Source organism: Pristis pectinata, chromosome 3 (genome assembly GCF_009764475.1).
Source record: "Pristis pectinata isolate sPriPec2 chromosome 3, sPriPec2.1.pri, whole genome shotgun sequence".
Taxonomy (NCBI): Eukaryota; Metazoa; Chordata; class Chondrichthyes; order Rhinopristiformes; family Pristidae; genus Pristis; species Pristis pectinata.
In genome coordinates this window covers 140307030-140332463 of record NC_067407.1, presented here as the reverse complement: position 1 = coordinate 140332463, position 25434 = coordinate 140307030, and the positions used below count along the sequence as shown (strand labels likewise).

Below are 25434 nucleotides of genomic sequence, written 5' to 3'. Positions count from 1 at the left end.
CGCCTTTTGGGCTCAGTATGCCAACTAATGAAGGCCAACACACCATATGCCTTCTTAACAACCCTACTGACCTGCGCAGCAACCTTGAGGGATCTATGGACGTAGATCCCAAGATCCCTCTGTTCCTCCACACTGCTAAGAGTCCTGCCAGGTCAATGGCAAGACTCTTAACAGTGTGGAGAAACAGAAGGATCTTGGGGTCCACATCCATGCTCGTTCTTATTTCGGATTTCCAGTATCTGTTTTTTAAATCTTTATTTTGTGCAATGATAACTGATCATTGAACAGGATGAAGACATTTTCCTGAGGTGACAATTCATTGACCTTGGAGTATGAAAAAACATCAGCATGGAACCTAAACCCGTCCATGGCTGTGTGGGAACATCACCACTGTAAACAAGTTCATTTCTTATGCGGATTTACTCACACACCGATACATCCAAGCATTTTTTAAGTGCAATGAGGATCCTTGTCTCTCCCACTCTTTCATGCAGTGAGTTCCAGACACTGCTCCTCCAGTTTCAGTTAAAATGTTGTCCACAAATCCCCTGAAATATTTTAAATCTTTTCCTCCAATTAACAGGGTAATCCCAGGGTAATCAGCAAACTTGAAGAAACTAATATTACTGGGTGGTCTAATTTAAAAAAAAAACAAGCTTAGAGACATGCAGGGACAGTTTGGACAATTATAAAAATGCTTTGCAAGATGTAACTTGGGTGCTAACCACAAGTCCTGATGATTCTTACAATACTTAGTGCAGTGAGAATGTGGAGCTTACAATGCTGGGAGAAGATGAGGCAAACAGGGTGATGAGCTTAGATGAAGCTGGTAAAGAAAGGAAGAAGGAATAAAAGAATGTGCTAATAGGTTAAATGAAAGGAGATGGAAGGAGGCTCAAATGAAACGTGAATATGAGCAGGGAGGCAATTAGACCCAATAGCCTGCTTCTACCCAGTATATTCTCTGTAACGTCCCCTGTGTGAGAGCAACCACACTTTTTCACTTGACGTTGTTCTTCTCTGCAGTGACTCGCAGTGGGCCAAGAAACATGAGGGTATACGATGCAACCACCAACACCCTGAGCGTGAGCTGGGACCATGCAGAAGGGCCAGTGCAGCAGTACAGGATTATATATGCTCCAACAGTCGGAGACCCAATTGAGGAGTTTGTAAGTATATTCTGTAATCTGGTTTGTAGATTCAATTGTAAGTAAAAATTCTATTGTTTGAAATGATGATACTTGGGCCTCCCTCCGTCACCCTGGCTCTCTCCTTTAGTCTGACCTGCTTTGCTGTTTGTTTGTCTCAAACAATTCTTGCTCCCTTTTCATTCCAGACATTTGTTCCTGGTAGAAGAAACAATGTGATCCTGCATCCACTCATGCCTGACACTCCCTACAGGATTAGTGTTGTGGCCATGTACGATGATGGAGATGGAGGGCAGCTGACAGGAGACGGGAGGACAGGTGATCATCTTTTATTCACTGGTGCATTTTTGCTTCCGATCATCTGGTCAAGAGAACGTAGTCACAGGATCTTTGTCAGCTATTAAGTAATAAATGCGACGTGTGTTTGGCCTTGTGCCCACTTGCCTGAGCCCGAGACTCAGTGGGGAATTGACAGTATAACTTGCCACTGCTGGGTGAACATCAGTGAGCGTTTGCTGGTTTACAAGCTATTGGCCATTCTTGACAAAAAGTTTTGCATTGCAGTGTACCTGATGAACATCTATCGACTGAAAACCAAATTTATACGATGCCTTTCATAATCTCAGGATATCCCAAGGCACTCTCCATATTTTGAAGGGTAGACGTCATTTTAATGTAAGCAAACATGATATGCTCCACATCTATCAGTACTTGGATGTGATGACCAGATCACTTGTTTTGTGGTGATATCGACCAAGCAATAAGCCCTGGGTCTACACTACCAAAGTGCTGCTGTTCTCAGACTCTCCTGTGGGATTCTTTCTATCCAGCTGAAATAGGTTGACAGCACTTCTCTTTAACCTTCTGTCTAAAGAAGGTGTTTTGGTCGACGCAGCACTCCCTTTGCACTGCATTGGAGATACGTCCTGGATTACACAGTCAACTTACTGGACTGGGACCTGAGCCCACAACATTCTGACTCAGATGCAAATGGGCTGCAGCGGATAAATGATGTCGTAATAGTAGGTTGTTCAGTGTAGACACGTCTCTGCCATACTGACAGACTCCTCGGCCCCCTCCTTGAAAGCACTGGCTGCCAACTGGGGACCCCCTACTATGCTGACACACTCCCAGGCATTGCTGCAAGTAAGGACTCCATCTCAGGGGGTCCCCTGGAAATACTGGCACTTGATTTGCAAACCCCTGTAAACAATGGCACACTGCCACGTGTGTGCTGAAACACAATGATGGTTCATTCCCACGAATGATTCAAAATCACTGATTTGAAGCTACAGGCAATGTTAGCTACTCAATGCACTTTCATTCCATATTCAATATCGAATATAGTAGAAACTATGTGCTGGTAATTGAGGGTTATCAGACAGGGCATCTTCTGATGTACAGTCAGCAAGCAATCTTCATCTTTTGTCCTCATTAGTTCTTCCAACAGTTGACTGTATTTCCTTGCTTTCATGGCTTAACAATTAGGATGAGATAAAATACCACTCTGGCACCATTCCTTAACTGTTAAACTATTCATTCCTTCTTGTCAGAATACACATGTATTTAATCATTGGTATCAATGACCATGGAAAGAGGCCACTTGACTGATCGGCTCTTTGAAAGAACTTCTCAATTAGTTCCATACTCTGCTCTTTCCTCATCACTTGCAAACGTTCTTTTTCCAAGTACTTATCCAATTTCCTTTTGAAAGTCTCTTTCGGGCAATGTGTTCCATAACGCTCTGCGTAAAAGATCTCCTCCACAGAATTATGCGTCGTTCACTCTTCCAGCATAGGAGGGGACATTCAGCTCACAATGCCTCTGCCAGAACTTTGAAAAACCTCTCCAATGTTATCCTGAATCTGGCTTTTTTCCTAATGGCCCTGCAAGTGAACCTTCTTCAAGAGCACATCCAATTGCTTATTGAAGACCCCATGAAATTTGATTCCATGACCTTATCAGACAGTTTACAAGTTTCCATCAGTATGTTTCAAATCTTCATAACCTTGTGTGTTATTCCCCAGAGTTCAAATCTCACTAATGTATATTGAGAAATCAAATTCAGTTGAAATAGAAAACTGGTCTCAGCAAACGCGACACTAAAACTGTCAGCTTAAAGGTTTGCTCTTAGGAAAAGAAACCTGCTGTCCTTACCTGGTCTGGACACGTATGTAACTCAGGTCTTGCACGCATGTAACTGACTCTTAATTGCCCTCTTACGAAGCTTATTCTGTGAATGAATGGAATATGTACCAATGAATTTCCTTGAATATCTGCATCATTGCTGTTCAGCAACTGCTTGGTGATGGATTCTTGCAGAGTTCAGTCCTAATCTCATACACTCTCCTTTTCTCCTGTAAAATACCTTGCAATTGCACTGTCTGTGTCTGAAAGCATTTCACACGCAACATATTGTCCATATGGGTGCGGTCACTGTTGCATTGGTGAGTGTGTCAGCCATTTCAACACGGCAGGAATCCATTTATGACACCATACAGTCGAGTGGCCCAATTTTCTTTTGATTTGTTTTGTTTAGAAGGCCGATATTGTCCAGAGATGCTGGAGGACACTCCAGAGGGCTCTCTTTTCCTTCAACGTAACATCAGGAGCACCCATCCAAAACTGCATGAGTCCTGATGCAGGATCTTGACCTAAAACACTTACCAACCCTTTCCCTCCATAGATACCACTCAACCTGCTGAGGTCTTCCCACAGTTCACTTGCTCCCGATTCCATCATCTGTAGTTGCTTATGCCTCTTGCTTGCACGGTGGTTAAATTACCGAATTACTAGCTGTGGTTCCAGGCCGTTTCATCCACAGAAAAAGCACCCTTCACCACTATCCTCTGCCTCCTATCACCAAGCTGATTTTGGATACAGTTTGCCAACACATCACAGATCCCATGTGCCCTAATCTTATGGATCAGCTGACCACGTGAGACTTTGTCGAAAGCCTTGCCAAGGTCTTTGTAAACCACATCTACCATTCTGCCTTCATCAGTTTTCTTAGTTAACTGTAAGGGGGACGTCAGGGGTAAGTTTTTTACACAGAGAGTGGTGGGTGCGTGAAACGCACTGCCTGCAGAGGTTGTGGGGGGCAGATACATTAGGGATATTTAAGAGACTCGTAGATAGACATGAATGATAGAGAAATGGAGGGCTATGTGGGAGGGAAGGGTTAGATCGATATTAGAGCAGGATAAAATGTCGGCACAACATTGTGGGCCGAAGGGCCTGTACTGTGCTGTAGTGTTCTATGCTCTATGTACCTCCTCAAAAAACTCGATCAGTCTTGTGAAACAGTAGGATAGGAATGGGCAACAAATGCTGACATTGCAAGTGACATCCACGTCCTGTGAACAAATAAATAATAAGTTAACAATATATCTCAGCGGTGGATGTGAGATGATGAAGCTGGTCACCACTCTACACTTAACCAATTTGCATGCACATACATTTGGAATTGGTATTGGAATTGGTTTATTATTGTCACTTGTACCGAGGTACAGTGAAAAACTTGCATACAGTTCGTACAGATCAATTCATTACACAGTGCATTGAGGTAGTACAGGGTAAAACAATACAGAATCCAGAGTAAAGTGTTACAGCTACAGAGAAAGTGCAGTGCAGGTAGACAATAAGGTGCAAGGTCAGAACGAGGTAGACTGTGAGATCAAGAGTCCTTATCGTACTAGGGCACCGTTCAATAACCTTATAACAGCGGGGTAGAAGCTGTCCTTGAGCCTGGTGATACGTGCTTTAAGGCTTTTGTATCTTCATTCACATTCACGGAAATGAGCATCAATAGCAGAGTCTAGTTGCCCCCTTGACATGTCTGTGATGAGCCATCTTCTTGAACCCCAGCAGTACATGTGGTTAAAATTCTGTTAGTGCTCTGCAGTGTTGGACCATAATTAGTTGGAACTGACCCAGAGCTGATAAAAGGGAGCAGGTATCCTTACTAAAGGCTATTAGTGAATTGGGTTTCAGTGAAAATCAACTGGCTATGCAGCAAATCCAGATTTCTTTTTTAAAGTAATTTGATTTCTCAAATTGCTTTAATGGATGTTGAGCTCCTATCCGAACTGGATGTTAAACACACAGCTCTGGATTACTAGCACAGTAACACAGCTGCTTCACTGCCATATTCTCCTGCCTAGCCTGTTGGCATTGGAGCTAATTGTAAAGTCTCCAAATGCTGCCTCAGTTGAGATCAACTGACTGGATATGGTTGACTTTTCATTAACCCAGATCTCCTAGGCTTGTTTTTATTACTTTATAGCCAATAAGTAGTACAATCCTATGTTTTAAAATCCAGCCAAGAAAAGAAATCAAGAATTGGCCTCTATCATCAAACCTTGAAGCTGTAAACTTGCTTGCAGGGGATTAGTTTAATGCTGGTGACCAGAAAAATAAATGGATAAATCCACGCACGTTATTTCCACATTGTAGCCTGCCAAGTAGTGAGCCATGACTCAAGCCAATTTACCTTCACCCTTGAACAGAAAGTTGAAGGTTCAAGACCCAATTCAGTGGCTACCTTTTGGATGTGATACAAAAATGGGGATCCCTCAGTCCTTATAGTTGGAAGTAAACGATCCCAAGTCAATTCTCTGAGGCAGTCCCTCAGGCTCAAAGATGACTTACTTCCATTCTGGCTCTGCGGGTTCAAAGGTGGCTAATAAGGCCAGGGTGGGATCCACAGAGCCTGGCACAAAGTGGGCAGTTGGGTAGTTAGTGGGGTGGTATGTTCTTTCTGCCTTCCATGGTGGACTTCTGCGTACCCCTGAAGAAAGTTCTCAATGTCGTACCAAAAGCTGCTTCTCAATTTTGTATGATTATGGCCCAAGGATTCCCACGAGGCAGTGCGGATGCTACAATTTTTCAAGGCGGCTTTCAGAGCATGCTTGAATCGTTTCCTCTGTTCTCCTGCCATGATGGAGCTCAGAACGGCCTGTTTGAATTCCAATGCGAATAATGTGGCCTGCCTATTAGAACATAGAACAGTACAGCACAGAACAGGCCTTTCGGCCCACAATGTTGTGCCGACATAGCTAATCCCTCCTACCTACAGAATGTCCATATTCCTCCATTTTCCTCTCATTCATGTGCCCATCCAAGCCCCTCTTAAAAGCCCCCAGTGAATTTGCCTCCACCACCCTATCAGGCAACACATTCCAGGCATCCACCACTCTCTCAGTAAAAAACGTACCCCTCATGTCTGTTGTGAACCTACCCCCTCTCACCTTAAATGCATGCCTTCTGGAGTCAACTAAATATAGTGAAGGCCTAAATGTCAGGCATGGTGGCCCGGGATGGAATGCTGACATTGGTTTGTTTATCCAGCTCGTGAATTTGAAGGATTTGGAGTTGCTGGAACCTCTTCATGCACCATCACTGCTAACCAATAGACATGAGCTTATATGGACTGGGTTTGAGCTCTTGATCTTCAAACACTCTTTCCCTCAGACAGCCAAACACTATGCTGGTGCACTGATGGTGACAGTGAACTTCATCACCTGTGTCTCCTTCACTGAGAGGTGACTCTTGAGTAGTGCAAACTGCTCCACATTTTCAAGGGAGGTGGTATTGTGTAGTGGAGACACGTTAGTGGTTTGATCGAAAAGTTGAGCACTTTGGGCAGGATTTAGACCCAGTGACAATGAAGGACTGGTGATACATTTCCATGTCGAGATGGTGGACGACCTGAAGGGGAGCCCACGGAGGTGGCCCTCCCCTTCTCTGCTGCCCTTCCACGACTGCGTGGGTATGTACGGGGGGTGGGGGTAGAATGTTAATGCTCGACTGAAATTGGAGATGTGTACGAGAGGGCAGATTGTGTGCATGCTGCAAAAGGTTAAGTTGGTACAACTTGTCCGTGTGTTTGTGAGGGAGACCAAAATTGTCAGTGGTCTACATATGTTGTGAAGACATTAAATCTATTTTGGCAGTGCTTCATTATGCAAGGATTTTCATACCCAGAGGAGCTAGTTCCGGCCAGGCTGTCCTTATGGTGGCTCTGGTGTGTCTCCTGTCCTTGTGGGTCACAGGACGTTCTTCCAAGGAGACACCCACGTTTCGTTGAGCTAATGTGGGAGCTCTCTCCCCTGCAGCCTCTCTCTCTCTCCCATGGCTGCCGTGGAGTTACTGCAGTCTGGCTGCCATGTAGACTGTGCCTGTATCAGTTGATGCTCTTCTCTCTTTGCTCATAGATCATAGAGTGTTCGAGCATAGTAACGAGTCCTATACCCATAGAGCATGGAACATAGAACAGTAGAACACAGTACAGGCACTTTGGCACACTATGTTGTGCCGACCTATATAAACACCTCCCCCCATGATAAATCTACCCCTTCCCTCCTACACAGCCCATAACCCTCCACTTTTCTTACATCCATGTGTGCCTATCAAAGTCTTTTAAATGTCCCTATTGTATCAGCCTCTACCACCACTCCCGACAGTGCGTTCCATGCACCCACCATTTGTAAAAAACCTACCTCTGACATCTCACCCAAACTTTCCTTCTCTGACCTTAAGTGGATGTTCTCTGGTATTGGCCATTGCCACCCTGGGGAAAAGGTGCTGGCTGTCCACTCTGTCTATGCCTCTTATAATCTTATACACCTCTATCAAGTCGCCTCTCATCCTGCGTCGCTCCAGAGAGAAAAGCCCTAGCTCGCTCAACCTTTCCTCGTAAGACATGTTCTCTAATCCAGGCAGCATCCTGGTAAATCTCCTCTGCACCCTCTCTAAATTCTCTGCCCAGGGAAGCAGTAGAGGCTACCTCATTAAATATATTTAAGACACAGTTAGATAGATTTTTGCATAGTAGGGGAATTAATGTTTATGGAGGAAAGGCAGGTAGGTGGATTTGAGTCCATGGCCAGATCAGCCGTGATCTTATTGAATGGCGGAGCAGGCTCGATGGGCCAGATGGCCTCCTCCTGCTCCTATTTCTTACGTTCTTATGTGGAAGCTTCCACATTCTTCCTATAATGAGGTGACCAGAACTGAACACACACAATGGAGCTCATGCTGATCATCAACTACCCATTTACACTAATCCCGCACTGATCCCATTTTATTCGCCCCACATTCCCATCAATTCCACCCAGATTCTATCACCAACACAATAGTGGCAATATACATCAGGCAATTAAGCTCCCAACCTGCATATCTTTGGGATGTGGGAGGAAACCGGAGCACCTGGGGGAAACTGATGCAGCCAAAGGGAGAACGTGCAAACTCCACACAGACAGTACCACAGGTCAGAATCGAACCTAGACCTCTGGAGAAGGGAGGTAGCTGCTCTGTCACCATTTGCTGCACAGCAAAATGCCAGAAGCTGCATTCAGCTGAGTGTGGCCTAATCAGGCTGTGTGGAGATCTCTCTTTGCCACATCTTTCAGATGTAAAGCATCCTGCCAGAATTCCAATTTCAGATAATCTTGTGAATTTTAGTAGGGGAGCTGATTTGTCGGTTATGGTAAACACAACAATGTTTTAGTGCATTAAAAAAAAAGCTGAAATCCAGTTTCTAGGTTTGTCAGATTTCTATGTGTCATTTTGTCTTCTTATTTTCTGTTTTTGAATATTTGACAAATCTAGACCGATAAGTATCAAACATCAGATCAATTTCTGTGTAAGGGGAGACAGTTCCCTGCCAGGATGTCCACTCACGCTTTAACATACTTTGTTTCTGCTCCTCAGTGGGCTTGCTGGAACCTCGCAATCTTCGAGTTTCTGATGAGTGGTACACACGATTCCGCGTAACTTGGGACCCTGCTCCATCACCAGTCCTCGGGTACAAACTTATTTACCAGCCCACAGGTAAGTCAATACCAACATCTGTGCTGCATTGACCACAAACTCCTGAGATTTGTGGCTTTTTTTTTAATATATTGTTATCTCTCTCCTGTGCCTGTCCTTTCCATTTCTGGAGTTCTTGTAGCGAGTCCAATAAACAGAAACGTGATTTTATTTAGCATCGTTAATGCAGTAAATGATGTAACACGCTTCACAGGAGCACCATCAGACAACATTTGCTACCGATCCACATAACGAGACATTAAGACACAAGATTGGTTGGTTGTACCTTGTATCTTAAAGGGGGAAACAGGGTTAAAGAGATGGTTTACAAAGTCCAGATCTTAGGACCTTGGTAGCTGAAGGCATGGCTATAATTGGCTGCAAAAGGACAGGATGGGAGAAACACACATCTCTGTAAACACCTGGTGGTTCTACAGTTTAGCTGCTTGATTTATTTTTAAGTGTCATTAATAATAAAACAAAACAAAAACCTTAGGTTGAGCCAGGGAGGTTAGATTCTCAGATTATACTTTCTTGAAGACATGATGACCTATTTGGTTGCTCAGACTCACTTGTATGAAGTTTAGGCAAAGTAGTATTCTGTAGTCTAAGAAAGAAGTGGTGGCATCAGAGTTGAATGGGGTGTTGCGGGATTAATGAAGGGAAAGTGGAGGGATGTTGTACCATTTCCAATAAAGTAGCTAAGTACAACCACAAACAGCGTTTGTTTAGCTTGACGTCTAGTAATGGATGGGATTGAAAGGAAAATACTGGTGTAAGAGGTTGTGTTCTGACAAAATCTAGAATTGGAACCTTTTTTTCAGGGTTTAAGGGAATAAAATGAATGTGATAAAAGCCAGTTCTGGGGACCGATAGCCATCAACCAACTTGCCCCAAAGTAGAAAGTGGGCAGCCTTTAGATCTTTCACATCTGTCAATGGAACAATGAAGCACCTGTTTCAGACCACCTTGCAGTCATTGACTCAAATTGAGAAGCAGTCTTGTTGCAATCTTGTGTCTTATCAAAAACAAACATGCAGAAGACAATATTCTGATGAAAACATAGAACACTACAGGACAGTACAGGCCCTTTGGCCCACAATGTTGTGACAACATTTTATCCTGCTCTAAGATCTATCTAACCCTTCCCTCCCACATAGCCCTCCATTTCTCTATCATTCATGTGTCTATCTACGAGTCTCTTAAATATCCCTAATGTATCTGCCCCCACCACCTCTGCCGGCAGTGTGTTCCACCCACCACTCTCTATGTAAAAAAAAATTACCCCTGATGTCCCCCTTATACCTTCCTCCAATCACCTTAAAATTATGTCCTCACGTGTTAGCCATTGTCGCCCTGGGAAAAAATTTGGAAACAAATCTGCCACCACTTTCCCCGACCCCTCCTGTGTTGTTCTGCCCACTCCCTCCTTAACTTTGGCTTGAAACTTATGGTATGTTTACTCAGAAAATGTTAATGAGGCCTAAGACTTGTTGCCCAAAACTTTAAGCAATTTGACAATCAAAGCTTTAGGTCCAATTTCAGTCTGACTTTCAAGCTTCCAGGAAACGTGCCCAGAATAATTTGCACCAGTCTGAGGTTGCAACACAGATTTTCAGCAAATGCAAGCTGTTGTTTCCCTGCCTGTGATTTTTTTTTCAACCAAACACAGTGAATAAACTTTCTTGTGTTCCCTTTTCTCTCCTTACTGTTTAGAGGTCCCAATGAGAAAAGAATAAAAGCAAGGCAAACAAGTTTGGTGAAGTTTAACACAGGCAATGATTGACTCTTTCAGGCACCGACGAGAGAATGGAGGTGTTTGTAGGAGATGTGACATCCTACACACCGCAAAACCTGAAGCCTGGCACACCATATGATGTTGAGGTCTACGCCACCTATGAATCAGGAACCAGTGAAGCTTTGACAGGCCAAGGGACTACCTGTGAGTTGATAGCGTTTTACTGAGACAAGCAATGGATCTTTTGCTTTTTTCCCTTCATGCTCACTTTCAGTGGCTATGTTGTATATGATACAACTCAAAAGCAATGAAATGGTCCACTATTGAAGGATGGGGGATGGTGGTTTCTTGATATGCATGGCTGGTAGATTACTAGAGTTGCTAGCCTGGATCGCACGGACCCAGGGTTTCACCTTGCAAAATCAAAAGTGATTAATATCACAAGTATGGTTTTGTGTCAATGGCTACTATAATCTTCTCCTCTGCGTTGTGCCAGAACTATTTAGTAATGTTGCTGCACTAGCAATTAAAAATTATTTAATCAACTGCACATGGAGGCTCCTTAATACCTCTGCTCCCTTTTTTTCCGATTAGAATGGATTAAAGTTCTTATCGGAAGTGGACAGTGGAAGAATACCCTCTATTTTAAATTCCTTGGCTTGGTCATGAATTGGCGCATGGATGTCAGTTTGCAATAAGCTTACTCTTTGGATTCCATCAGTTTAACTACTGCTTAGGCTGGGCTACACAGACTTGAAGGACACTGCTTCTCTGTGCTGAGCAGTGGATCATGTCAGGTTGAGGAACTCTGCACAAGTCCTTGGTGCTGCTGGGTGAGGGAAGGGCGGATGTTCTGGTGAAGCTGGTGCCGATTTCTGCCTGGTGAGACACCCCAATTTGACCATGTAATAGTGGGGGGCTTGGAGCTTTGAACACTGGCTCCATTTCTGGTCACCGATAAGGCAAGCTGAGCTGAGATTTAACAGAGATATTCAAAGTGACGAGGGGCTTTGAGAAAGGATTTATCAACTAAACAACATAAGATGATTGGTCAAAGACCCAAAGAAGACATGCAGTTTTCTTTTCTCGCCGTCAAGTTGTTGTGCTGGGGAATGTGGTGCCTGAAAATGTGTTGGACTCGGATTAAAGAATACCTTCTAAAAAGGATAGGGATAAATTCTTTAAAAGGAAAAAGGCAGAGGGTTGATTAGTTGAATCGCTCTTTTCTCATTGACCTGGTCAAGTGGCCTGATCCAATGACGTAAGTAAGAGTCTATGGTTATTTTTAAACTGACATAGAGCGCAGTAAATAGATCAGCAAAAAGTAAAAGTTGCCAACAGTGTGGTATGTTAAACTATGAGAGTGGAATAACACTGATTCCAGGAGTTAATCTGTTATCCAAAGATGAGAGATTGACTCGGTCTTTATTCACTTGAGTTCAAAAGAATGAAAGGTAATCTTACTGAATCATAGAGATCTGTTGGTGTGCTTGAGAGTACAGATTGAGGAGGACATTTCTCCCTGCTGGAGAGCTTGGATCTAGGGGTCCCCATCTCCGCATAAAAGTTATGCTATTTGGGATGAATCTGAGAAACTAAAATCTTCACAGGACTGTCAATTGTTGAGGTTTTGCAGGCCCAGGAGGCAACAGGTGGTTAGTCATAAACTGCATTCAGTTCAAAGAATGGCACATTTGCTGGATACTGAGGGATACAGAGGTAATGCAGGAAGTTGAGGCTGTAGCTCACTCTCTAAACTCACATGAACTAATTCAATGATGGAGCAGGCTGGAAGGCAGAATAACCTTTTACAACCCTTCCTCTTACTTCTTTATGCTCTAAGGCACACAAGTTAAAAGTAGTAAAAGGAGGTCCATATCCTCCAGGTCTGACATCAGGAGGTTCATCATGCAACAAGGGATCGATATTGGATCAATTTCAATCAGGTTTTTCTATTGAAATCACTGGAAAGGAGAATAAAACAGTTAAATTACACTGTTGTTCAAAGTCAAAGTGATGCCCACAGAGCATTCTAAATAGAGTGGTGAAGCTGATAGACCCTTTTTAAACAATTTAATGCAATAATGGAGGGTTGTTTTGGATGGGTAAGTCAATGATCTTCCTTACATATAAACGTGACCTTTAAGAGAGTAAGTGAGCCTCACATTAATGGGAGGGAAATTTAAGGGATAGGATTTATGTACATTTGGAAAGACAGGGTCAGGTCAGGGATAAGCAATCGTATTTCATGAATTGGGTTGAGTTTTTTTTGAGTAACTGAGAAGATTGATGAAGGCAGGACGGCAGATGGACTTTAGTAAGGCATTTAACAAGGTCCCGCATGGTAGGCTGGTAAAGGTGGTTAAGGCACAAGGGATCTGAGGTGAGCTGGCTAACTGGAACCAAAATTGGCTTGGTGACAGTGGTGAGTGATGGTGGAAAGATGGTTTTCTAAGAGGAAGTGTGTGACCAGTGGTGTACCACATAAGTTGGTGCTGAGGCCTTTGTGATATATATTAATGACATAGATGCAAATGTAGGAGGAACGATTAGTAAGTTTGTGGAAGACATGGTGGGGTTGTGGATAGCGAGGAAGGTTGCCTAAGGCTCCAGCAAAATATAGATCAGATGGAAAGTAGGTTGGAACATTGGCAGATGCAAGTTAATCCCTACAAGCGTGAGGTGATGCATTTTGGGTAGTCAAATAGGGCATCTATAGTAAATAGTAGGGTGCTAAGGAATGTCAATTAACAGAAGGACCTTCCTGAATTGGCAATACAGATCGATAGAGTGGTAAAGAAGGCATGTGGCGGACTTGCCTTCATTGTGGGGGCATAGGATATAAAAATTTGGAGGTTATGTCAGCACTGATTAGACTGCACTTGGAGTATTGTGAGTAGCTCTGGTCATCATACTTTTGGAAGGATGTGATTGTACTGGAGAGAGTGCAGAGGAGATTCACCAGCATGTTACCTGGATCGGAGGACTTCAGCCTTGGGGAGAGGTTGGACAGACTGAACTTGAACCCCCTGGAGAAAAGAAGGCTGAGGAGTGACCTAATAGAGGTATATAAAATTAAAAGAGGCATGGGTGGGTTAGGTAGCCCAAATCTTTTTCCCACTGTGTGGGTTTCAAAAACAAGAGCGCAGACGTTTAAGGTGAGAGGAAGGAGTTTTAAAGGGGATTTGAGAAGTAAGTGCTTTACCCAGTGTGGAATGTATTGCCAGAGAAGATGGTAGAGCTAGATACAATCACTACACATAAGAGACATTTACCCAGGTTCTTGAATAGGCAAAGGATGGAAGGATACGGACCTAATGTGGGCAAATGGGACTATGGTAGATATGATAGCATGGTGAAGGGTGGAGTGAAGGGCCCATTCTGTGCTGCACAACTCTGTGACTAATTGTCAACATCCAAAATATGAATGAGAAAGCAATATAAGGTGGATGGAGGATTGAGTTTGGCAGTGACATTCTCTCCACCAACCCAAGGAAAAGGGACACTAGGTAATGGAGTCCACAATGGGAGCAAGTTGCAAGTCGCATCAGCAATTCTAAAAGGGCAGGATTAATGAAGGGCTGACAATACAGAATAACTTTTGTTGTTCCCAGAGTGTGGGTGATGCTATGTTTCTCATCCCAGTTGGTGGTCAACTTTGTGAAACGTTGCTTGGGCATCTTTATATAAAAAGCAACTTTTCCATTCCTACTATCTCCTCCATATGAGATGCAAAGAAATGTTGATTTTGTTCTACATTGGTTGTGGCCTCCTTGGATAGTGCACACATTCCATTTGGAGAGTGATTTTTTTTTTGCTGGATAGGAGTGAAGGCTGCCCAAATTCAGCTGAAGCGTTGGCCAATGTTAAATTTCCAACTCCTGCAATTGGTCTGCTTCCACTCCCCACAGAAAAGCCTGAGGTTTTATCTATCAGTTCTTTGTTCAAGCCAACACAGAACTCAGGCCAGTGCTGAGGTCATGTGGTGAAAAGCTTATTTTGGAATGTAGGTGAAAGGTTTAAACCTCCATATATAATTGTCTTATGAATACTCTTGCATATAAATGTGTATCTTTAAACTTCAGGTGTGTTAGAAATGACATTAGGTGTAAAAGTGATCCATCAGGTGTCACCTAGACGTCACCTGCAGAAGTCATTTTCTCACCATCCTGATGTCACCCTTTGGAAGTCACCCATCGGAGCACGGTAGAATTTCAGAACTGAGATTTAGCTGCATTCTCCGGGGTTTAACATTAAACACGTCAAGTCTGAACAGTGACAAACATTTGAGGTGTGTCAACAGTGAGCACTTGATTGATAAGCACAAATATAACACTCAGGGGAAACCCTAACCAACTCTTCACCAGTCAAGGTCAGGTAACTCAGTGTGAGAGACAGGAGGGAAAGCAAAAGATTATCGTGTCCGTTTGGAGCAGTTGTTTATCAGATCAAATTACGAAGCCAAAAAGTCACAGCGCCCACCTCATGCCATTCGACACCATAGTGTGAAAAATGGCACTATTCCAAATTATTCACTCAGTTATTAGCCAATCGATGGAACAGGCTCTTTGGGGATATGGTGCAAGCAGGTATTGTTTGCACAGTTCAATGCAAAGGTTAGGTTTCCTACATCCAATTTATGAGATATGATGTGATAGATTTGGCACGCTTGGGTTAAATTGCTGATGTTGGACTTAAGGGTCTCAAAGCTCTACTTCACTGGGGATTGTCTGTGCCTCGTGGCGAGGTCTGAGATATCCTAAATGATAAAGATTGATTATATTGTTCAGTTGACAACTCCCCAGGCGTTGTGATGCGCAACGTTCAACATGGGACAAGGAACTGAATAGATTTTCATTTTTCCTCCCCCAACCAACTGTCATTTCTAAAATGTTCAGCAAGACTTGACACAAATCTTCATATGGTTGGCAATAGGTTAGCTGTGTTTGATTTGGTATTGACGGGGAATAAATTTTTATTTTTATCTTTTTCTCTTCTACTAGTGTACTTGAATGTGACAGGAATAAATACGTACAATGTAGAATGGGACAGCTTCTGCATCCAATGGAAGCCTCACAGGGAAGCAACCTCCTACAGAATAAAGCTGAGACCAGTTGATGGTAATTATAAAGAATCATGAAAGAATTCTTAATTTTAATGATTGTTTTGAAGTATAATTGTGCTGTATCCAAAACTCCCCTGTCTGTATCCTAATTCCTACCATCATTCAATAGCTGAATGCTTTCTGACCTGTAGTGGCTCCTGTTAAAGTGACAAATTCAATTTAAAATTCTCACTTGTGTTTTTGAGTCCCTCTATTACTCCGAAGTTCAGCATGTCAGAAAGGTTGCAGCATAGAAAGATATCAGTCAGGTCTGCTGAGTCTGTGCCGACTCTATGCAAAAGTATTCCACTATTCCCACTCCCCCACCCACAACCCTGCATATTTTTTTCCTACCTTATCTAGTTCTCCTTTGTGCATCATGATGAATAATCACACCGCGGCAGATTTTGCCTCTCGCTGCATAAAAAAAGTTCCTCCTCAACTCTGGATCTTTTGAAGTCACCTTCCTCCTTTGACCTCAGGTTTTTTGACGCCTCTGCATCCACGCTTTCTAGAAGTTGATCTCCTTATTTGAATCAAAACCCAAGTCTCTGTTCAAGTCTCAGACTATCTTCAGTGCAGTTCAGTGTGCTTCCGTTTAATATTCCATACAGTATACCTGGACCATTCATAATTTTAAATACCTCTAATGGATCACCTCTCAATACTTCTGTTCCAAGGAGACAGTCCCAGCTTCTCCAGTTTACCCGCAGAAATAAAGAATCTCACTTCTGGAATGATAACTTGTAAATCTCTTCTGCACCCTCTCTGAAGCCTTCACGTTGCTCTTAAAATGTGAAGCCCACACTTGAAGACTGCTGTGGTTGAACCAGTCCCTTACAAAGGTTTATTGGAATTTGTAAAGGTTCATTTATTATTTTCTTGCTCTTGTAGTCTTTTGGAGACACAAGAGACTGCAGACGCTGGAAATCTGGAGCAACTTCCTCACCTGCCTATCACCCCCTTCACCTAGATCCACCTATCACCCGCCAGGTCATGCCACGGTAGTGTGGCGGTTAGCGTTACACTATTACAGCGCCAGCGACCCAGGTTCAATTCCCGCTGGCTCTCTTTCAGTTCTCCCCGTGTCTGCGTGGGTTTCCTCCGGGTGCTCTGGTTTCCTCCCACATTCCAAAGACGTGCTGGTTAGGAAGTTGTGGGCGTGCTATGTTGGAGCTGGAAGCGTGGCGACACTTGCGGGCTGCCCCCAGAACACTCTATGCGAAGATGCATCTCACTGTATGTTTCGATGTACATGTGACTAATAAAGATATCTGATCTTATCTTATCTCACTCCACCCCTTCCGCCCGCCTTTTTATGCCGGATTCTGGCCTCTTCCTTTCCAGTCCAGATGAAGGGTCTCAACCCAAAACATAGACTGTCCATTTCCCTCCATGGATGCTGCCTGACCCGCTGAGTTCCTCCAGCTTTTTGTGTGTTGCTCTTGTAGTTTCTGTGTCTTGTCCCAGGTTCCTGTGTGCTTCTTTGACTACCTTCACAAACTGCACTGCCACTTTGTGATGTGCACAAATCTGCCTGTGGATCACTTGGTTTCTGAGTGCCGTTTGAAAAGATGTCTTTCAGTTTACAGTGCCCCTCTTTGATCTTCACATTTTTCCTTGTTGCAGTTCATCTGCCGGATGTCCACTCAATTCACCAATCTGTCTGTATCCCATTGAGTTATTTTCCTATTATTCTTCCAAGTTTATTATCCTGTACATCCAAGTCATTAATATTTATTGAGAAAAACAGTGGTTCTAGTATTGACTGCTGGGGAGATCCACTGTGCATTTCCTTCCTTTCTGAAAAACAATTCTTTACTCTTTTCCTTGTTACTTTGCTACTGCCCCTTATATTCATAGAACGTAGAACAATACAGAGCAATACAGGCCCTTCCGCCCACCATGTTGTGCCGACCTTGAAACCACTCCTAAGGCTATCTAACCCCTTCCTCCCACATATCCCTCTATCTTAAATTCCTCCATATGCTTCTCTAACAATCTCTTGAACTTGCCCAACGTATCAGCCTCCACCACCGCCCCAGGCAGCGCATTCCACGCCCCAACCACTCTCTGAGTGAAAAACCTCCCTCTGACGTCTCCCTTGAACTTCCCACTCATTACCATTAAAGCCATGCCCTCTTGTATTGAGCATATTATATTGAGTATTCCCTAAGCTTCAAAGCCAGTGTCAAGCCTATGATGTGATACTCTGTCAAATTCCTTTGAAAGGCCACATATACCAGTTCCTTCATCCCCTTGTGACCTCTGACATGTCTTCAAGATCTCTGCTGTCCTGCAAATCTAGCCTTATGTTCATCACACATTTTCTCTGCCTTATTTACTAACATACTTATGTTTGGCCCACTGGGTCCCAACAGAGCAATCCTAGCAGTCTGCCTTTCCTCCTGATTTCACATGCCCTTCAACCTACTTGATTTTATTGCGACTTACCTACAGTATATGGTAATCTACAGAAGCCAATGAAACTACCCACCTTGGAATGCGGGAAGAAACTAGAGCACCCAGGGAAAACACACTCAGTCAAAAGGAAAACATGCACACTGCATGCAGGGAGCCTCCGAGGTCAGGATTGAACTCGGGTCACTGAAACTATGAGGCAGTGGCAGTAACTCTTTCACCGTGAGTGTCTTCAGTTGTCTGATTTGATATGATAAAGGGACAGTTAATTTTATTTCAGTCTTGTCAACTGGCTGGATAAATGTCATGTTTTGTCAGTGACTCAATATAACTGGAAAGAATTAATAAAACATTCCAAGGGCTGGAATAAAAGAGAGGAGATCAGATGGTGCAGTGGATTAAGCACTGGTACCACTTTTCATTACCAAGGACTGTGGTTTGACTCCACTCCAGCCGAAATTTTTCTTTGCCCATATATGATAAATAGTTACTTACTTGGGTGAAGTCCCATGGGCGGCTTGGATGCCTGTTCATCTGGACTCCCTCCATCAGAGTAGCTACTTTCACAAGAGAAAGCAGTATATTGGGAGATACCTAATAAAAAAAATTCCAGCATTTGATTATTTTTAGCTGCTCCTCTCTCAACAGTATCTCAACCAGCTTATAGGATGGTTACTGTCGACTGTCCCAAGTCCAGTTACCATAACTGACAATGAATAAATGTAAAAATTCTACACTAGAAAGACTTCCGACGCTTGAGACCATCTGCGAATACTCAAGAGGATTGTACAAAATTTGGAGGCTAAAGTTATGACTCACATAAGTAGATCCACTTTGGAATAGTGTGGATGCTGAGACAATTAATCATTGCCCAAGTTACTCATCCTTGCTCCTGCAACTAAGAGATTGACATTAAAAACAATTCCTGTCCAGTACTGAGCCATAACCACATGAAACTGTCATCAAGGTTATTAATGCTCGGCCTACACATCTGGATTTACAAAAACTGAAGCATTAAATTAAATACATAACTAAGAGAAGAAGAACAAATGATTTTGGAGTGGGTTGAGGAATTTGATTGGATATAAATGATCACATCACGGTAATCACAACCATGGATTGTTGGATCAAGTGATCTGTTTCCATGTTCTAACAGGAGAAGTTTGCTGGCCCCTGGGGAAAGAATGGGGAGTAGTACAAATTGAAGATATCTTTCCAAGAGCCAGAACAAACACTAGGCCAAATAACTCTCTTCTGTGCTGTACCACTCCATGTGAAACCAGTCTGGAAGACTTTGTTTGGTCCCTGGTGGAACTTAAGTTATTGACTTAAATCTGTCCTGAATTAGCATTAAATAGGCAATACCACAGAATGGCACTGGTACAACTTGAGAAGTTCTTCTGAGGTTATGATTGTGCTTCATGACGAGTGTAGACATTGTTTTACTCTGCATCTAAATTGTGTTATACCTATATTTGAACAGAATGACGTTGATAGGGATTTAATGCAAGATAGAACACAGGCAGTAAAATTCTGGATTACTTATAGTGCTTAATAGTGAAACTTAATGCCGTAAAGAATGAATGTTTTTCTACTGCACCACCTTAGGACTAGCACCTCAAGGCAGGTTATTGCCGAGGAAACACCCCGATGTGGTTTTAATGTGGGGAAATGAACAAGTAATTTTCAAACAAGCTCCATAAACACCAATATGGTAATGAGTTGTTTAGGAGGGACAAATAAATGCCAGGACACTGGGAAAATCTTCCTGCTCTTCTTACAGTGGTGCTTGGGTCATTTACATTCACCTAAGGGGCCAGACAGAAGGCTGAATGAACTTTGGGTGACTCAACCTTCTCCGTATGATTGTCCAGTTACTACTTTAGTGTTATCACTGCTGAAGCCTTCAGTCATTCTTTTGTTACCCCTGGACATGATCAGTGCACTTTTGATCCGCTTTCTGCACTTTACTCTCTGTGAACCTGAGGTGTAATCCAGAACCTTATGGCCTGTGTTCTAACTTGCACTAAATTCCAATCAACACCATTCTGCTTTTTGCTGACCCACATTGGCTCATGGTAAAGCAATGCCTCAGTTTTAAACTGCCCATCTTTGTCTGCACATGTCCCACACTTCCCTATTTTAGTCACCCCTCCATTTCTGTCAACCTTTAATTATGAACTCTTGATCATCCTCAAATTTAAGTGCTCCATCAGTGAAAGCTATGTCTTTTGCTGCCGAAGCCCAAATCTATGGAATTCTGTGCCAAAACCTCTCAACACCTTTACCTCTCTTTCCTCTATAATTATGTTCCCTTAAAACCCACTTCTTAGGCTGAGCCCTTGTCATTTTGTCATGGCAGGCACGGTAGTGTAGTGGTTAGCATAACGCTATTACAGCGCCAGCGACCCGGGTTCAATTCGGGCCGCTGTCTGTAAGGAGTTTGTACGTTCTCCCCGTGTCTGCGTGGGCTTCCTCCGGTTTCGTCCCACATTCCAAAGACGTACGGGTTAGGAAGTTGTGGGCGTGCTACGATGGCACCGGAAGTGTAGCAACACTTGCCGGCTGCCCCCAGAACACACTATGCAAAAGATGCATTTCACTGTGTGTTTTGACGTACATGTGACTAATAAAGAAATCTTATCTTTTATCTGTCCTCCACATGAACCTTGGAGTTAACTTTTCTTTGATAATGTTCTTGTGACGCCACTTGACACATTTGCTATGCTTAAATATGCTATAAAATTTGTAGATGCTGTTGTCTCATCCAAAAGAAGGCTCGTCTTTCAATCCAATGCTCCTCCAGTACTGCGTTGGAGTATAGAATCAGGAGCTCAGGTGTGAAAGCAAGTCAAGCCCAGGAAAGCCTCCAATGTTATCTGGCACTCTATCAAAAGGCTCATGAATCCATAATTAAAACAAGTTCATAAGTTTAGCGTTGAGTGCTAAATGAATAGTGCAATTGATGGAGCTGTCATCTTTCCAAAGTTGCTACTTGCCCAGATTAACTTTAAAAATTTGCACAGTGTAATTGAAAGACTAGAATGAAGAGCTGAATGATATTTAATAAAGGTGTTTTGTACCATAGTTGAGGAAATATTTGGTCACAGTATCTGGATGGCAAATTTTCCTCTCGCCACCAACACCACAACTGACTGGTTTCCATATCAGACTCTTTACTGTTTTTTTATGGAACAATGCTACAAAATGACTACCTCACCATAACCACAGCTGCGTCAAAATTAGTTCTTTAATTGAGAGACATTGTGGTTATTTGTTGATGCATTGAAAAGTGCAGCTTTTCCTGTAGTTCCATTTGTTCAAAATAATGGGATGCTTAGTATTCATATTCTAAATTAATAATGGCAATGACAAAGAGGAAACTTTTAGGAAAGTATTGGCAGGAAAGGGAAATTCAGATTTAAATGTGTTAACCTTTATTATCTTGACGCGGCTTTGGAATGTTTGCAGCTGTTATGTTGTTTCCATATGGTCTCAATTCACAACAAAGCCTGTGGGATGTTAAAACCAGGAAAATGAAGTGTGCACTGAAAGCTATAACCTATTAGCCTTCATTAGCATAGTCTTTTGACATTTGCCAACTAATTTGTTAACCAATATAAGAGAAAGAAGCTAATGGTATCTGAAAGGACTTTTAGTTTTGGGCTTCAGTCTGAAGCAACACATGCACACACATAGTATATATTTATATACATGGACAATACATATACACACATACATGCAGATAAAACACATATCTCCCCATGTATATCTCAAATTACACAAGAATTTAGAGCAAAAAAAGACATACAGAGACAATTCATGAAACTTGTTGAAGAACAGTTATCCAGAGCCCTGAATTAATAATCCAGTCGTCTCAAAGTGTGTCAAATACAAACATGAATCTTGGAGTATTTATTTAATATAAATAATACTATGACCCAAATGGAAATCAGAAAAATCCACCCTGAAAATGATTTCTCTCGGTGTTAAACATGCTGTTTGGTGCATGGCAACTGGATAACCAGTGTGAAGAGCTGATCAATATCTTAAAAGATGTTATGGGTGCTGTAAACAAATCTGCATCACCGATGGAGAAATATTTGAAGCAGGTCAGTGGTAAACGATGTCACCGACCCAAGCAAGCTCCATTCTTTTTGCTTACCTCCAACAAAGCCCTTCACATTTCTGGCAGTACGGGAGTTATTCCCAGACCTATCTTCCTGCCAGCCCAGTTTACCCTCCAATAGCCTATTGGTGCTCAGTGGAAAGGATGTTTTCTCTTAAATTGTAAGGCAGGATTTGTGGAATATTCAGATGAATGTCTTAAATGCAGAACCTCCATCAAAATCCATCACCTCAGAGCTGCCTTCTCCATTCTTTCCATGGATATAGACTTGGCCTCCTGAAGATTTTAACTGTTTTTGGTATCGGCTGTTTTAATTTGTTTTCACATTTGTTCTGTTTTAAACATTGCTTTTGCCGGGTCAAAAGTCATCCGTGACCCTTAACTTATGCACTCCTGTTTTACTGGTACAGAGTTCCAGCTTGACGTTCATCTCACTGCAGATATGCATGAGGCCTCCTCTCAATCCTTATCTTACTTTGTTCTCAAAATCTTAAATGCCATGGACCCATAGAACATTACAGCACAGGACAGGCCCTTTGGCCCACGGTGTTGTGCCGACATTTTATCCTGCTCTAAGATCTATCTAACCCTTCCCTCCCGCATAGCTCTCCATTTTCCTCTCATTCATGTGGCTATCTAAAATGCCCCTAATGTATCTGCCCTCACAACCTCTGCCGGCAATACATTCCATGCATCCACTACTCTTTGTGTAAAACAAAGCGTACCTCTGACATCCCCCCTATACCTTCCTCTAATCACCTTTAAATTATGCCCCCTTGTGTTAGCCATTTTAGCCCTGGGAAAAAAATCTCTGAATTGTCCACTCGATCTATGTCTCTTCTCATCTGGTACACCTCTATCAAGTCTCCTCTCATCCTCCTCCTCTCCAAAGAGAAAAGCCCGAGCTCACTCAACCTATCCTCATAAGACCCATTTTATATCAAGCCATTATAAGTTAACTATGTGCCTGTCCGTAGAACAGACTGACAATTCACTCCGATACTCAGGGCTTTATTTATGGTCAACTATGTAACTTAAAAGCCACATATGAAAAACTGAGATTGCCACAAGAATAATGTTAACCAATAAACTACAGCTAAATGAAAACACAAGCAATTTTCTGTCTCTAAAGCCCTAGTCCAAGGGGGGTAAACAGGAAATTCTAGAATAATGAACATTTAAATATGTAACAAAAGGTGGGCAGCAAAGTAATAAAGAGCCAAGTTTTGCAGATTGAAAAGAACAAGCCCTGAAAGTGGATTCTATAAAGGACACTGCATTCAAATATGAGTTTGAGGTGTGTGATATAAAAGAAAATGAGGCTAATCCTGCACTTGTTATTGAAGCAATAAAGATGCCCAGTAAATTTATTCGGTAAGTTTTACCATATGAGGTACTTGCTGGTTTCTCTTGTGTCTCCAGTCGATATTATTGTATCAAAGAGCTGGTACTAAGTTGTTTCTAGGATGCGGTTACACTCTGAACACAGAGAATGCTCATTCTTACCTCATTTTGTTTCTGGCCATGCTGCAGCTTATGCCGGTGGACATCAAGAAATTACGATCAGTGGTGCTGATTCCAATTACTGTTTCACCGGGCTCTCCCCTAATTCTCTTTATGATGCCGTTGTCTACACTCAGCTTCCCAACCTGGAAGGTCCTGGGATTAACGTGCAGGAGCGTACATGTGAGTACACGGGTGCAAACGTCATTGAACTCCAGGGAATGGATGAGTCAATAAGCTTTCAAATTGATGGTGGGCACTGGATTAACATCGGTAAGGGTGTAGTCGGGGATGTATGTTGCAACGGGAGAGCAGTTACTGATTGACTATGAAAAAGCCGGATCATCATCATCGGAGGTACAATCAGTACACCGGACTCTGTTGGAGTATTCCTCAAAATCTTGACCTGTAGTACTGGAGGATGAGCATTCATTCTTTAACCCTGCACTACTCAGGTTTCTTCAATACTTGATCAGTTATTGAGCTGTGCAAGGGTGGAAGTTCCCCAGGATAAGGCGAAATCGTATCCCCTGATGGGTTGTCCGGAATAAAGAAGTAGAGCTGGGCAAAGCAGTGGTGATGTAGGAAGTTAACCACGCCGAACTGAGAACAGACTCGATGATAAGTTCTGTCAGCTTGTCCCTGCACTTGAACAGTAAGCAGCTATGAGACGTGGTCTAAACCATTCACATTTGCAACATGCTTATCCATATCCCTACGTATCACGTTTACTCCACGTATCCCCATCTGAATTGATAAGATGGACAGTGCCCATTGCCCAATTGTCCACAAAAGGTTTAAGAGTTGTGACAAATCAAAGCTGGATAGTCACTTTGTGGAATCATCAATGAAGGAGTTCAGGGGTTGATCCACTTGACCAAAGGCAGCCAAGTGATCTGGGACACGGACTGGTGGGGGATGTGAAGTTTCTCTGTAAGGTGGCAGGACTGGATTGGCAAGTGTTCTGGATACCATGTTTGCTGTTGCCTTACCTGGTGCTGTGTTTATCAGCATGGGTGGCCAAGTTGGAGGAGTGGGATGTGAGCTTCCAGTTGTAAACGTGTGGTTTCACAGAGCTGGACAGTGACCAACTTTGTATGAGATGAACAGAGGATAATAAAATCTGGAACTTGCACTTCAAATCAATTGTTCAGGTTGGGGTCAGCTGATTACTTCAATACTGAATTTTGGTTGGATAAGGGTATTATGATTTAGAAAGCAAGCTGGTAAGTAGAGTGAAGGTACTTCACTCATTGTTTAACCCGCTGAGTTCCTCCAGAAGGTTTTATTTTCGCTCCAAGTCCCAGCATCTGCAGTCCCTTGTGTCTCCAGAGTGAAGGCATTGATCAGTCTCAATTTAATTGAAAAGGTCCAGGGATTGAACGGGTTACATCTGTCAAGTCACAAAAGACAGCAGATGCTGGAGTCCGGAGCCAAAAACAAACTGTTGGAGTAACTCAGCGGGTCCGTCAGCAAATGTGGAGGGAAATGTGGAGGGTTTCGGGTCGAGACCCCTCATCTGATCTGAAGGAGTAAAGGGAGATAGCCGGTATAAAGAGGTGAGGTGAAGGGGTGGAAC

General features: G+C 42.9%; 1 protein-coding gene across 6 annotated transcripts in view; it reads left to right on the top strand.

Moving 5' to 3' along the window:
* LOC127568808 (collagen alpha-1(XII) chain-like) overlaps positions 1 to 25434 on the top strand; it is a 275536-nt gene that overhangs the window by 152666 nt on the left and 97436 nt on the right. For all 6 annotated transcript variants that reach the window (XM_052012994.1, XM_052012992.1, XM_052012989.1 and 3 more), the window contains 6 exons: positions 1027 to 1169; positions 1337 to 1466; positions 8862 to 8981; positions 10756 to 10902; positions 15702 to 15818; positions 23886 to 24038. In XM_052012994.1, coding sequence (XP_051868954.1) covers positions 1027 to 1169; positions 1337 to 1466; positions 8862 to 8981; positions 10756 to 10902; positions 15702 to 15818; positions 23886 to 24038 — 810 coding nt within the window. The remainder of the gene's footprint in view (positions 1 to 1026; positions 1170 to 1336; positions 1467 to 8861; positions 8982 to 10755; positions 10903 to 15701; positions 15819 to 23885; positions 24039 to 25434) is intronic.